The 16,478-nt window shown below is 36.2% G+C and overlaps 1 protein-coding gene across 5 annotated transcripts in view; it reads right to left on the reverse strand.

Moving 5' to 3' along the window:
• Positions 1 to 772: 772 nt before the first annotated feature.
• LOC106882043 (uncharacterized) overlaps positions 773 to 16,478 on the reverse strand; it is a 68,455-nt gene continuing 52,749 nt past the window's right edge. For 2 of the 5 annotated variants that reach the window (XM_014932601.3, XM_089354007.1), the window contains exons 2-6: positions 14,232 to 15,486; positions 9,586 to 9,834; positions 9,330 to 9,373; positions 5,500 to 5,555; positions 2,566 to 2,770 (exon numbers count right to left, since the gene is read on the reverse strand). In XM_014932601.3, coding sequence (XP_014788087.2) covers positions 2,581 to 2,770; positions 5,500 to 5,555; positions 9,330 to 9,373; positions 9,586 to 9,834; positions 14,232 to 15,486 — 1,794 coding nt within the window. In that variant the 3' untranslated portion in view covers positions 2,566 to 2,580. Of the gene's footprint in view, positions 1,209 to 2,565; positions 2,771 to 5,499; positions 5,556 to 9,329; positions 9,374 to 9,585; positions 9,835 to 14,231; positions 15,490 to 16,478 lie in introns of those variants that run through there. The other 3 variants (XM_014932600.3, XM_089354009.1, XM_089354008.1) reach the window with 3 other exon arrangements.

Below are 16,478 nucleotides of genomic sequence, written 5' to 3' on the forward strand. Positions count from 1 at the left end.
TACAGGCATGGCTGTATGGTCAGAAGTTTGCTTCCCAACCACATGGTTCAGGGTTCAGTCTCACAGTGTGGCACCTTGGGCAAGTGTTTTCTACTATAGCTTTGGACCAACCAAAGCTTTGTGAGTGCATCTAGAAGACAGAAACTGGAAGCCCATCATGTGTGTGTGTGTGTGTGTGTGTGTGTATCTCCCACCATCACTTGACAACTGCTGTTGGTGTGATTACATCCCTATACCTTAGCAGTTCAGCAAGAGAGACTGATAGAGTAAGTACCAGGCTTTACAAATCGATAAGTGCTGGAATCAAGAAGTTCAATTAAAATTTGTCAAGCATGGCCACAGTTTAATGACTGAAACAAGTAAAAGATAAAAGATATTGTATTTTCCAGCATATAAGTCAGAATTTTCAGACCAAAGTTTACAGCCAAAAAAAGGTAACTTGACTTATCTAAGACAACTTTGGAAGACCAAAAAATGACATGTGATTGCAGCAAGATTTGAAAAGATAGCGATGATGTTTGAATGTTTACACTATATACTAAACTGACTAAGAAAAACAGTAGATGTTTCTAACATTCTCTATTAGTTGAAATTTATGTAATCAAGAAAGATATATTCTACTATAATGTTTTTTCCCTCAAATGTTACACTGTTTTCAGAAAGCTGTACTTAGCCTTCAGATGAGTATAAAGTTCATCACCTCTGTGATAGATTATTGGGAACAGATGTCATATAAGTGCTCTAAATTTCATTATCTTTAAAAGTCACAAACTTTGACTTTCAGTTACATATATTAATATGAAAACTGGAATTTATAAATAAAGATTAGAAATACATAGTAAAGAGCAAATCGTCTTCAAATTATTAGTAAATTTACTTTCCCCATTCTTCACCATCATCAGTATTTAATGTCCATTTTCTATGCTGACATTGAATGAATGGTTTGACAGGAACTAACAAACCAGAGGACTATGTTGAGCTCTAATGTCTGCTTTGGCAAGGCTTCTACAATTGGATGCTCTTCCTAATGCCAACTACTTTACAGAATGTATCGGATGCATTTTATGTAGCATCAGCACTGGTGAGGTTATCAGGTACTTGCAAGCTGAAACCCCTCAACTGAGTGGAGTATAGCTTTGAAGGAGATGGATGTATGATAGAATGACAGGAAATGATCATGCTGAAGAGGAGATACATGGCTTCTCCATCTGGAAAGAGAGAGAAAGATGACAAGAGTGTGTCTTCAAGGTACAAGGTAAATATAAAGCAGAGAATAAGATTAGAGGAACAGAAGGGTGGGTGGAGGTAAGTAAGTTTGCCAGATGTGAAAAGAGTGTGAACAGATGCTTGGCAATGGGGGCTGAAGTGGTCAGAGTGAATATTAATTTTGGGAAGTGAAGGGAAGAGAATAGGAGTGGGTCAGGGAGGAAGAGGGGATTATGAGGGACAATAAAAGAGATAGAATGTGAAACATAGGGGAATACATGAGTGAGTAGTAACACAGAAGATTGATGAAGGGATGGGCATTAGAAGTTGAGTTGTTGGGAAAGGCTTGACAGGACTTCATTTTGCAAAGTTGCATGAGTTTTCTCAATCACAGTATATCACCAGGCATCTTGATATTTTTTTTTGTCATCTTCATGTCAGCTAAAATCAAAACCCAAGACTGTTTTGAAGTTCCAAATGGTACTTTCTACCATTTGAACCAATGAATTTTTTCCATGAAATGCTCAATTTGTTTTATATGTTTGTCCACAAAGCATGGTTTAGAAAGAAGAGAACTGAAGTAGGATTTTTATGGCTGGGCACAACTGCCTGTTGCCAACCTTGCCCATTCTTCAAGTAGAGGACTTATTCTTAATCCAGAGGAATTCAAATGCACAGAGCTAACAGATTGATAGGAAATGTCAATGAATGTCATTAGTTGCACTCCAACCAATAAAGATGATGTCACCAAATGTAGTTGAGCTACAAATAGTGATGTCCAGTCTGTAATTCAGTGTAGTTTTGTAAGCACACAGAGATATGCGCACATGTACACACACACACACACACACACACACACTACAGGCTTCTTTCAGATCTATCTTCCAAATTCCTTCACAAGGCTATTAATGAACTAAAAAAAGGTCCTAATTCTCAGTCATCTTTTCTGTGTACCAGTTAACTGAGCCATCTTATCCGGCAGTTTAGATAGTTGAGATGTCTTACCAACTAAAACAATTAACTGAGTCATCTTTTCTCTTGCCTCAGTTTACTAAATTGGCTAAAACACCATTTCCACTATCATGTTTGCAAGTTCAGCTGACTGAACACCTTCTTTGCAGGCTGACCCATCATTTCCACCACCTAAATTAGCTAAGCCACCCTTCCTGTCACTCTTGTTGACTGAGTATTTCCACACTAGCTCAATTAATAGAATCGTCCTCTACTCTAACTCAGTTCACTGAGCTGCTATTTTTGCTGCCTCAACAAATTGAGCTGCTTTCTCCTTTAGCTCAATAAATTGATTTGTCTTCTCCTTTGCTATTTAACTGTGCCTCCATTCCTGTAAGTTCACTAATCCCAAATGGCAAACAGCTAGGAAAAAAAAGCTAATACATAAAATGAGCATTGATAAAATGGAAAAGCAGTAAACAATTGTGAATAGTATAAGAAGTAAAATGTACTTACTTGACATAATGACACACTGGAAAATTTAGATGCATCATTCTGTAAACCAGTCATCTCAGAACCTTTAAACCCATGGACTATTAGAACAGGTTTTTGCCTGAAATTTAGAGAAAACTAGTTCAAGAATATGAAAATAAGAGGGATTGATAAAGTTGAATTTTATTTTTTATATGAAAATATCATTATAGCTCATTGTGTTACTAATGGTACTAATAACAGAGCTTGTGTGTGTGAGAGTATGTGTGTGTGTGTGAGAGTATGTGTGTGTGTGAGAGTATGTGTGTGTGAGAGTATGTGTGTGTGAGAGTATGTGTGTGCGTGCGTGCAATTTAAGTTCAGTCATAATAAAAACAATGTTACATTAATCTAATGGGTTACTTTATACTTTCATAGAGTACAAATTTACGATTCTTAAACAAGAATGTTGTAGACAGTGACTTCGGAGTTTTGGCTAGCTAAGCTATAGTTGGGGCCAAAACTTCAAAGTCACAGTCAACAACAATATAAGTAACATGGATAGATTCCTCTCACCAAGATCTATCAAATAAGCTAAAATGAAATATAGATTTCTTTTAAAAAAAAAGAATATCTGACTTGATTTCAGTTGTTACTCTCCCATTTTTAACTTCACATATTTTACTGAAACTTTTTCTCTACCAAAGCAATTTTCAAATTTTGTCACTCAAAATGTAGCTTAGGATGTGACCAATCTATAAATGTAAACATCAACTAACTTGGTTAAAAACTAAGTTAGTGACAAAGCCTAGAAGTGGTTGTGAGTGAGTAAATGTTGACCTTAAGAATATTATTCACGCACTACCATGTGTGAATGAATGATATATATATATTATTACTCTACCTCTGGTATTTGAGTACTCTTTTTTCCACTTTGTTGCACATTTCATGTGCTTACTCCGGTATGTATATATATATATATATATATATATATATATATATATTTATGTGGAGAATGGAGCAACAAATACAAGAAAAAGCAATATTGTTGGATTAGTTAACCGTTGTTTTATTACGTAATAAAACAACGGTTAACTAATCCAACAATATTGCTTTTTCTTGTATTTGTTGCTCCATTCTCCACATAAATATAATTATAAAGTACGGTTTAAGCAATAAATTACCTGCCTCTGGATGCCCTCTTCCCAAGACGGTACCCATACAGGTGATCCCCAGGAGTGCCTCCGGATTTAAACATCCCCTGGTTGCTTGGATGCTTCAGACTACCCCTGAAGGATCGAGGCAAGCCTATCACTTACCTATATATATATATTTATATATAAATACATACACATTTTTATGTCTGTATGTATGTACATACATATGATAAGCTTCTTCCAGTTTCCGTCTTCCAAATTCATTCACAATGGTATTGTCGACTCAGGGCTTTAGTAGAAGACAACTGCCCAAGGTGCGGCACAGTGAGACTAAACCCAAGACCACAGGTTTTGGAAGAATATATATTTTTAATCTTTAGATAATTATCTGAGAGTTTGTACAACAGAATTTTCTAGATACCCAAAGAAGGATAAGATATAAAACAAAACCACTGCAGAACATTTTCTCTTGAATCACAATACAAAGCTGAAGTCTTCAGTGATGTTCCCATGGTTCAAGTATTACAGAATAAGCCAATAATGGAACCCTTCTGCAGCAGCTGTTTGACCTGCTACCAATAGTAACTAAGTTCTACCCACATCACACTAACTGTCTTAAAAAAAAAAAAAAGACACAGGCATGATTGTGTGGTAAGAAGTTTGCACCCCAACCACACGGTTCCCAGTTCAGTCACATTGTGTGGCACCTTGGGCAAGTGTCTTCTACTATAGCCTTGAGCCAACCAAAGACTTGTGAATGGATTTAGTAGATGGAAACTGAAAGTAGCTAGGTGTGTGTGTGTGTGTGTGTCTTTGTTTCTGTGTTTGTCTCCCACCACTGTTTGACAACTGGTGTTGGTCTGTTTGCATCCCTATAACTTAGTGGTTCAGCCAAAGAGACTGATAGAATAAGAACCAGGCTCAGAAAGAAGTACTGATATCACTTTGTTAAACTGAAAATTCATCAAGGCAGTGCCCCAGCCTGGCCACAGTCTAATGACTGAAACAAGAAAAACATGAAAGACAAAAGAACTATATACTTGTCTAATGCTAGTGACTGTCTTAGGTCAGCACTAGTCAAGCAAATCAGTACCGAAAGGCATTCAAGACATGACAATTCCATCTTTTCAGACATGGCTTCTACAGACATCATCACCCATTATGACCTCCCTCGTGATGGTAGTGATTGTTGTAGTTGATGTTTAGCCTCAAGTCAAACCTGATTACGCAGACTTATGAACAAAAACATTCAAACCCTGATTGTACCATCTGTTTCAAATGACATGTATGAAGATGAGGGAAAATAACTCCTTAGACTCATTAGATGCAGGCATGGTTGTGTGGTAAAAAGCTTGCTTCCTAACCACATGGTTCCTGGTTGAGTCCCACTGCATGGCACCTTGGGCAAATGTCTTCTATTATAACCTCAGACTGATCAAAACCTTGCAAGTGAATTTTTTAAATGGAAACTGCAAGAAGTCTATTGCATATGTTTGTCTATACTTGTTTCCCACTATCGATTGACAACCAGTGTTGGTGTGTTTACATCCCTGTAACTTAGTGGTTCAGCAAAAGAGACTGAGAGAATAAGTACCAGGCTTAATAAAAATAAGTATTGGGATCCATTTATTCAACTAAAAGATTCTTCGAAATGGTGCCCCAGCATGGGCCAGTCTAATGACTGAAACAAGTAAAAGATAAAAGACCGACTCACCGGAATTCTGGAGCATATTGCTGCATCAGCCACTTGATATCAAACATGTAATTAAACTGGAAACCAAAATAGGAAATAGAGTTAGTTAAGAAAGACAGTAATACTACTATTCTTTTAACACATGCATTTAAAATAATTGCAAGATTCATCTCAGAAGGAATTTTATGATTATTATCATTTCATATTAAAAAAAGTCATTAATTAAAAAATGAAATTTTTAAAAAGACTAAACTGGAATAAATTATTATTATCACTTATTTTTAAAGATGCAGGTAACAAGTTTTTGCCAAAAATAAAACTTAGTGTTTGTATCTCTTATATTATTACACTGAGTCTCTAACCAAAATTCTTAATTAGATTTTCAAGAAGAAGACAATATCATCCAAGAGTTTTAATGGAGATCAGTACAAAATGACAGCCTCATAAATATCATTTTCTTCAGGTTCTAATGCTGAAAATTCCAGGCCACAAGTTGTGTGGAGGTGATTGAAGAAACATGTTTTTTCAAAAGTGGCTTTGTTCTTTTGCTTCGATCAACTCTGATAAAATATGCTAAGGGAAGTTCTAGCAGTGACCAACATATCATTTTGTATATCTGAGCCTACATTCTCTAATATATCCTATCTTCTTTATAACAACAAACTGTGATTTGAATGAGAAATGGTTGCTATGTCTAGCAGGACAAGCAACTGCATAGAGGCTTCCTCATTGGTTCATTCCACAAGAATGTTTGTAGATTTTGGCAAACAAAACTGATATTAATATTATTACAGCATTTAAAGGTAACATCTGAAAGAATCATTAGCAGAATCATTAGCACACCAAGCAAAAGGTTTAGTGATATTTCATCTATCTAACTATTCTGAGTTCAAATTCTGCCAAGGTCAACTTTGTTTTTCATCTTTTCAGGGTTGATAAAATAAGTACCAGTTGAGTACTGGGGTTGATGTAATCAACTTACCCCTCCCCCAAAACTTACTGGCCTTGTGCAAAATTTTAAACCAATACTATTACAACATTTAAAGACAGCATGCTGGTAGAATCGTTTGCACACCAAGCAAAAGGTTTAGCGACATTTCATCGATCTATACGTTCTGAGTTCAAGTGCTGCCAGGGTCAACTTTACCTTTCATTCTTTCGGAGTCAATAAAATAAGTACCAGCTGAGCACTGGGGTTGCTCTAATTGGCTTGCCCTTCCTCCAATATTGCTGGCCTTGTGCCAAAATTCGAAACCAATATCATTACAGCATTAACCACAAGTGTTGGACACATTTAATGGTTGCATGATGTTTATTCATTCTGTAGATGGGTGCGTCTACTGTAAAATATTGTACTCATGTCATTATTACCATCTATTTGATTGCATACTTCCAAGGTTCAAATCTCAGTAAGGTCAACTTCACCTTTTATTTCACAGGAAGTCAACAAAATAAATGCCAGCTACTTTGATCATTTATTCCCTGCCCCCAATCCATGTGGCTTTCTACCTATGGAAAAAAGTCCTTTCCTTTATTAGAATCAACATAAAGGCACAAGCATAGCCATGTGGTAAGATGTTTGTTTCCCAACCACATGGTTCCGGGTTCAGTCCCATTGTGTGGTACTTTGGGCAAGTGTCTTCTACTATAGCCTTGGGCCAACCAAAGTCTAGTGAGTGGATTCGGTAAATAGAAACTGAAAGAAGCTTGCATGTGTGCATGCACGTGCGTATGTTTGTTTGTCCCCTACCACTGCCTGGCGTTGGTGTGGTTATGCCTCCATAATTTAGCAGTTCAGCAAAAGAGATCAATAGGATAAGTACCATGCTTTAAAAAAATGTAATAGTGTCAATTCATTCAACTAAAAATTCTTCAAGGTGATGCCCCAGTGTGGCCGCAGTCTAATGACTGAAAAAAGTTTAAAATAAAAAAGATAAAATGATAAAAAGAGGATTAGCAGAAGTGTTGGAGGTTTGGGAAAAATGCCCAACAGTATTTGTTTTGGCTCTTTCTCTACCTTCTGTGTTCAAATCCCACTAACGTCACCTTTACCTTTTATCCTTCTAGGGTCAATAAAATAAAGTCCTAGTACTGAAATCAATTCAATTGACTAATCCCTTTCACTAAGACTGTGGCCATGTATGTATGTTAGAAATTATTATGATTATCATTATTACCACTGATATCGGCATGAGACAGAAATATGATTTAAAGACCAATCTTTATTCTACATATTGATTTCAAATTTTGGCCCAAGACCAGAAGTTCCAGAAGAGGGATTAAGTCAATTACATCAACCCCAGTGCTCAACTGGTACTTAATTTACCAACCTTAAATGGATGAAAGGTAAAGTCAATCTTGGTGGAATTTGAACTCAGAAAGGACAGGGGAATTGCTGCTAAACATTTTGCCCAACTTAATCTCTATTTTCTTTATTGTCTAAAAATTTCAATAAACTAATCTTATTGGAGTCAGTTCCCTTACTAAAAATTTTTAGATTTTCAACACATTTAATAGTAGACTTCGTTTACTAATTACTTGTACAATCTCAGTTGATCAAAGTCTTTTCAGCTCATTATAATCATAAATATGAGGCCCTAACATTATACAGAAAACTGCATTTATACTACATCATTATCTTATCATTTTAACATCTATTTTTCAATGCTTGCGTGGGTCAGGTGAGAGTTTGTTGCGGCAGAACTAATAGATAAATTAGTTCCCTAATTCCACAGTTATTCTCAACATACCAAATATCTCCATTATTGTATGAAAAATAATGGCTCCTTGTTTGTACAGATAAAAAAACAAATGAACAGTTTACAAAATAAAATGTTCAATAAGATGGTAGCAATTTTAGCTGTTGTTTAACTCCAGATCAAATAGACCTATGATCTTTTAATCATAACACTGTGTAACACAATTTTTGTCCTTGGGAAGCAACTGTTATTTCCTATTTGCTTAATCCTAGGAAGAATGAAAAATGGCTAACATTTCCTTCAAACTTTGCTTTTGTTTCATTTATTCAAATCCCCCAAAGAATTCTTCTCAAACACATGGCTATGATGTTCCCCCACTACTGCTCATGATCAGAAATGCATATTGTCAGGCACTAAAGGACATACTCAAGTGGTTATGGTCACACAACTGACAACTAAATCTGTGGTGTTGAGCAGAATATTTACTATAACAATATTTCTGCTTCAGCAACTCAGTGCTGAATCTGTCTGAAATGTAATGGAAAATAAGTCAGTTTCAAAACATTGATGTCCAGGTCACAAAAGCAATGTTTGAAGGGAATAGTTGTCATTTCTTTTGATTTCTAGATAGAAGCAAATAAGAAATGATATTTACTGATTAAAGACAAAAAAGAATTATGATTTTGTTACACAGTGATAATTGAGGTTGTGGGGTCAGACACATAGGACTGAGGTCTACATTTATCTTATGTATCTTTAATATCTGGTACAGTAGGACTATATTAATCAATGTTAGCATCCTTCTAAATACCATACCATTGTTTCTCAAGTGAAAATGCTAAGCTGCTAGACTTTTGTTCATGAAGGACATAAACAACACCAGCACAACTGAAACTGTCAGTGCAAAGGTATGCAATGACACGCACAGACATCTGTATATTTAAAGTTTTTTATGTAAAAACAGAAAAATTACTATAAGATGACATGTGGCCAACAGTGGTGATGATGATGATGATGACAATGGCTGCCACCACTGCTACCACCATCATCATCATCATCCTCCTCAATGTGACATGGCAGAATGGTAAAAACTGATATTTAAAGTTTTGGGGAGATATTTCTATATTTTTCTTTTTTGTAAAAGATGCTTACCTGACATGATGCCTGAAGGTTACCAAATGCTGATGACAAAATATCTAAAGAGAAAAATAAAAAAAGGTTACACATTATTAGAATAAAATAAAACATAGTTTTTAAAATGCATTTTTTATTCTGTCTTTACAGTTATATTTTCTTTTATGGTAGAATGAATAATAAAGATGAAAATGGTTTAGGGTGTTAAAAAAAGAAAAACTAGCAAGAAGAAAAGATATGAATTAGGTAAAAAGAAGAAGAAAAAAACACTTACCAGAAATTCCCATAACAAAGGAAGAATTGTACTGTGAACTAATCCCTTTAACACGAGTAAGAAAGAAGCTGAAAGGTTGACCCTCACGGTATGTTGTACGGATAGACTTTTCTAAGCTCATTGTCTTATCACCTGATTGTGACTTTTTCTCTGGAGTTGGCGGGGCAACAGGAGACTTGGACACCGAAGCAGTGGCGGCAGAGTCATTATCTGCTTTTTGTTTCTTGACAGGTTTTTTCTCCTCAATCTCTACAAATAAAAATTTAATCATGAAACTTGTAATTAAATATTATTTAATGCTCTTTCTACATATATACATATGTATATATCATCATCATCATTTAATGTTCGTTTTTCCATGCTGGCATGAGTTGGACAGTTTCACAGGATCTGATGAGCTGCAGGGCTGTGCCAAGCTCCAGTGTCAGCCTCAGCATGGTTTCTATGGTTGGATGCCTTCCTAAAGCCAACCACTTTACAATGCATGCTCAGTGCTTTTTTTGTGGCACCAGCACTAGTGAGGTTACCAAGTAACTTGCAAGTCAGGAAAAGTACAGGAAAAAAGGAAAAGAAAACAGCTCCCACAATTAACTGGGTAGAGGAGAATTTGAGAGGGGGAAGCAGCTTTATGTTAAGAATAGAGAGGCTAGAGTATAATAGAGGGACAGGCATAAGTGTCTTGCAACAGAGGAGATATATGGTTTCCCACCATTATATATATAAAATGGGTGGGAGTAGTTGCAAAGGAGATAAAAAGAAGGTAGTGATGGAGTGCCAGAGCAAACTCTCAAGGTACAAGAAGGTAAGTATAAGGGAGTATAACAGAGTGTTGGCAAGAGGAAGGGGAGAGAGAGAATGGATACTTGCATAAGTGTGCAAAGGGAAAGTAATGGAGGATATGAGATGGGGGGGGGAGGTCAATGCAGTGAATGATGAACAAGGGTGGAGGGACAGTTGATAGGAAATATACCTACATATATATGTGTATGTAAAGGCGCATGGCTCAGTGGTTAGACTGTCAGGCTCACAATCACGAAGTAGTGAGTTTGATACCCTGGATTGGATTATGTGTTGTGCTCTTGAGCAAGACACTTTATTTCACATTGCTCTAGTTCACTCAGCTGTAGAAATGAGCTGTGACATTACTGGCACCAAGCTATATCAGCCTTTGTCTTTCCTTGGATAACATCAGAGGCGTGGAGAAGAGAAGCTGGTATGCATGGGTAACTGCTGGTTTTCCATAAACAACCCTGTCCGAACTTGTGCCTCAGAGGGTAACATTCTAGGTGCAATCCCATGGTCATTCATAACCAACAGGGATCTTTATACACACACACACACACACACACACACACACACACACACACACACACAGCATATATATCAGCAGCAGCAGTATTATCTTTATCACCTTTATATCTACATTTTTCACATTGACATGGGTTGGCCGTGACTTCTTGAGGTGGTATCCGAAAGCTGGATTGGCAATTTTTGTGAGGTCAACTTTTGTTTCTCAAGCAGGGAACATTGAACTGCTAAGCTGCTACACTTTTCTTCATGGAGGACATAAACATCACCAGCACGACTGAAATAATGCCAAAGCTAAGGCATGCAGAGACACACACACAAATCATAATGATTGTCCATTGTCCATTTTGACATGGTTAGATAGGAAAATGCAGTCCAAGTCATTTATTATTAAGAGTCACTGTTCTCATAGACAAGAGTTCATACTACATGTTATTTGCTCATCCTTGACTGAGCAGATCCACAATCAAATGCCTTCCAGCAGTGGCTAATTCATCTTTACATATATTATGATCTTTTGATTAGATCTGCAAGAACAGGTTGTGGTAACGGCTTTTGTAAGCCTTCTGAGATTAGTGAGATCAGCACATTTAACATTACTTTTGAGTAGTTATAGGTCAATGACTTATGTGACGGCACATGGCTCAGTGGTTAGAGTTTCAGGCTCACACTTATAAAGTAATGAGTTTGATTCCTGGATCAGGCTGTGTTGTGTTCTTGAGCAAGATACTTTATTCCATGTTGCTGCAGTTCACTCAGCTGTAGAAATGAGTTGTGAGATCACTGGTGCCAAGCTGTATCGGTCTTTAACTTTACCTTGAATAACATCGGTGGCGCGGAGAGGAGAGGCTGGTATACATGGGCATAAACAACCTTGCCCAGACTTGTGTCTTGGAAGGGAACATTCTAGGTGCAATCCCATGGTCATTCATGACCGAAGGGAGTCTTAGAAGTCAATGAGTGCTGGGAAAATATATAAAAACAGAAAGAAAAAAAAATGTGCAGAGAAAGAAAAATTCAGAAAAGCAACTTTCTGGGAAGAAAGGACTGAATGTTTAGGTTAGTGTTGGATCAGAGGGATACAATATGGGTGACAAGAGAAGGAAAAACAATTTGGTTGGGATACTTGAATTGGATGTAACACAAGAGGTACAGAGGCCATTATAGTAACAGTAGTGAAAAAAGGTAAAGAGAGAAAACAATATGTCAGTGGGCTAGAGGTTAGAGTGTGAATATTCAATGGATTAAACTTTATAAGAAAGTAAGCTGTGCTCTGAAGAAGACCTGTCTATTATTTCTTGCATGTAAAATAAGCACGTAGAGGCCCCCTCGTTGGCTTGGTAAGTGGTCTGTATTAAGTTCAACTTTTCTCATAAGTACAGCTATGTAGCAGATAGATTCCACCATGCTAACTTATTTTAGATAGAGGAGCCAATGAGGAACCTTCTTCACAGTTGCTTAGTTCACTAGAAATAGTAGCCAAATTTCCTCAAATCACATCCTTATAAAAGAAAAGGAACCAATGGGCAATGTAGACCTCTGGTATACAAAAGGTTGGAACGGTTGTGATTCAAAGACCTCCAATATAAGTCTTATCAAACAGAGCTGACCTGAAGCTAAACAACAACAATAAAAAGATGACATTTCCAAAAGTATCATTAAAATCCAAAAGGTTACGGAGTGCAGGTCCCTACTGCATATAGTTGATATAACTGATCTACCATTTTGCTAGGTTTCAATGCTGAGCTCTGATTTTCTCATAAGCATTCCTGCCAAGACCATTCCCTTTTTATTTCATTATATAATTTTACATATACACAATGGAATTTGTTCCTCCTTTCTTCAAGATGGTAGGGTGTAATTTGAAGGAGATTTAACTATTATTTCCAGGAAGTCAAGCTACAAATCCCCCAGTAGCTCAGGTAAAAAGAAAAATATACTTAAATATCTCTCACTGATCAAATGCACCTTTGAGCAAAGGAGTTCCTGCCATAACCATACCATGTGTTTAATGTCCCCTTTATCTACATTAAAAGCAGGATGTGATTCAAGAGAAATTTGGTTGTTTACGTCCAGCAAGTCAAGCAACCCCATAGAAACTCCTTTTGTTTCAATTCACCAGAGAAATTAATCTGAAGCATCACTTAATCATTTCCTAACTTGCTTTTTCTAGCGGAATTAACCAGTTTTCAGTCATTGATCAATTTACAGAAGTGAATTTTTGCTAATAAAAACGCATATGTTCTCACGACTGCATATATATATATATATAAAAGATAATAAGAGTGAAAAAACTACAGAAGACTTGTGTTACATGGTTAAAGTATATATTTAAATTATGTCAGAAAAATGTTAGAAAAATGTTATAAAATCTTTTTGGTATATAAACATTGTATTTTGAGAAATTTGAAAAGACAACACGAAACCGGTTATTTCTCAAAATACAATGTTTATATACCAAAAAGATTTTATAACATTTTTCTAACATTTTTCTGACATAATTTAAATATATACTTTAACCATGTAACACAAGTCTTCTGTAGTTTTTTCACTCTTATTATCTTTTATACATCCAACCACGTGCTTTCACATACCAACTTTCTCACCTATATATATATATATATATATATATATATATATATATATATATATATATATATAGAGAGAGAGAGAGAGAGAGAGAGAGAGAGAGAGAGAGAGAGAGAGAGAGAGAGAGAGAGCGAGAGAGAGAGAGAGAGAGATACACACATACAGACATGTGCGTGTGTGTGCGCACATGCGCAATGGTTTATGGTAAGAAGTGTTGATTTTTTACAATTCTGTAAATGATGATAATATCTTATAAGCTTAAAGCTTATAAGTGATCACCGAGTAATGACTAAAGAAAATAGTTTAATATTCTGACCCATTAACAGCTGAACAATCATGTGTGTGTGTGTGTGTGTATATATATATATATATATATATATATATATATATATATATATATATATATATATACACACACACACACATATATCCTGGTTTAAATAAATTGTAAGCATTTTTCTGGAATGTTTTTTATTTAATAAACCAGCTGGGTCAACTGGGAAAAGTGTCCTGATGTTGAAAGGGCTGATATCTCGAGACCCCAGAAACATCACTGATGGTGCATTCTTGAAAATATTGTATTGTTGATACACAGCTGTCAGATTTGGCTTTCAATTCTGTGCAATTTTACAAAATGCTATATAAACTACAAAAAATTATATAACCTCTAGCCAACCAGAACAATTTTTTTGATAAACAACAGTAAATAAAAGGGCAAAGAAAAAGGGAAAATATAACATAATAATTACCATGGTGCTCAAAGTCCTCCCAATGTGTAGGATTTTTTCTTGTACAAGCAGTTCCAAACTTGCAAATAGGTTTGGTTGGTGTGGCTGGCCGTTTCCTTTTAACAGTTTCACTGTCTTCAGATGATGAAACCAATTTGTCTAAGGCAGTTTTAGTTGTTGATGTGACAGAGCTTTTACCTAAAGAGTTTGTTTTGGAGGATTTGGGGGAAATGTCAGAACTATCTGACTTAACACTTTTGATTTTAGATTTTGGCGAATGTTTATCAATGCCTGAGTTATCATCATCATCTGAAGAACTTGATGCAGGAGATGAAGAAGATGAATGTGAAGATGACGGTGACATTTTATGATGACTTGATGATGAATGTGTCATAGGACTATGGTAGTTTGTATCTGGTGAGTTGCCATTTACATCACTGTTGCTACTGCTGTCGTTCTCGCTATCACTAGAATTGTTATTTACAACAAAATCTTCATCAGAATCACTTCCAAAAATATCATGCAGTTTTGAGTTCAAAGAAGATGAAGTATTATTTTGATTAGTAGCCTTTTCTGTGTGGGATGTTTTCTTAGGAGGAGGAGTAGGAGAACAATGTGATGTCTTCTTTGATGTCAATGAATTGTTTGATTGGCTGGTCAGAGAAGACGAACGATAACCTAAATTTACTGGATTTGAAAATAATTCTGACCCGTTAACAGCTGAACTATCAGGTTTATGGGATGATTTTTTAGAAGAATTAGAACTATCTTTTGAAGATGAAGAAGAGCTATGTTGAAGAGTATGATGATTTGTTTTATTAGTTTTCTGTCTGGATTCATGTGAAGAAGACCGAGAGCCATTCTCACGGCAGGGATTGTGATGCTTTCTGGAATCGACTTTGACAGAACTAGATAACTTCTGGACATGGTGCTTGGAATTGTATTTAGTTCTAGAATTTTGTTCGCTTTCTGAGTCAGAATCACTTTCAGAAATTGCATGTGTTTCTTGTCTGGATTTTTTTGAAGACATTATTTTTAAATGTTCTGTAGATAGACAAGGTGCGACTTCAGTGTCTGCCCTATCAAAAGAGTTATTGGAATAGTCAGAAAAGAGATCTTGACCACTATTGTATGCTAAGTTATCACGATCAACTGTAACATCAGAGTCAGGTTCTGAGTCTGGGAGAGACTCTGGTTCTTCAGTTGCATCCGAGTCAGATATGTCATGCACTGCTTTATTAAGCAAAGTCAACTCAGAACCTGAGTGAAACTGTGACTGCTGAAAAGAAATAAAACACTAAGTAAATATTGCAATAAAAAAGTGAATAAAATAAATGTACATAAGGGTTGAAACAAGTGTGTGTGTGTGTGTGTGTGTGTGTGTGTGTGTGTGTGTGCGCGCACATGCGCGCATATATATATACTTATACTTTTGTATTAAAGCCAAAAGCATCTTCACAGTTTGTGAAGATTTTTCAGATTTAATAAAAAAGCATATTACTCTAGATTCAGTATTCAAGAACTATTTTTTTACCACCTTGTTTTGCATTTATGTGCTTGTCATCATCATTATCATTTAGTGTCTTTTTCCTATACTGGCATGCACTGAACGGTTTGACTAGGGCTGTACTTGTGTGTATGTATGTGTGTGTATATATATCATCATCATTTAATATCCACCTTCCATGCTGGCATATATATATATATATATTGGCGTTAGGAAGGGCATCCAGCTGTAGAAACTCTGCCAAATCAGATTGGAGCCTGGTGTAGCCATCTGGTTTCACCAGTCCTCAGTCAAATCGTCCAACCCATGCTAGCATGGAAAGCGGACGTTAAACAACGATGTAATGTAGTTATCGCAGTATTGTTAAGAAATTCCCTTTAGAACCATATGGTGGAAGAAGCCTAACGTACGTGTGTGTGTGTGTGTGTGTGTCCATTTAAAGTTGATTGTTAGAAGAAAGAAAACTCCACAGCATGGTAAAGAAGAATTAATAATACTTTTTTTATTTTGGTTAAGTCAGCCTCTTGCTACACTAGAGATCAAGACAGACTACATAAAGAAGAAAGGTGGAAGTCTAAAACCATTATGTTCTTGCTGTATTCACTTACAGCTCCCCTACTCTTAACCTCTCTTTCTCTGTCTTCACTTACAGCTTCTCAAGCCTGGGATGCTTTCACTGCATTCATCCTCTATTCTCTACCCTTCATCTCTACAATACCCTCCAGCTTCTCCTTTCTCATTGCTCTCACTGCATTCCCCCA

The sequence above is a fragment of the Octopus bimaculoides genome, chromosome 6, assembly GCF_046866305.1.
Source record: "Octopus bimaculoides isolate indiv1 chromosome 6, ASM4686630v1, whole genome shotgun sequence".
Lineage (NCBI taxonomy): Eukaryota > Metazoa > Mollusca > Cephalopoda > Octopoda > Octopodidae > Octopus > Octopus bimaculoides.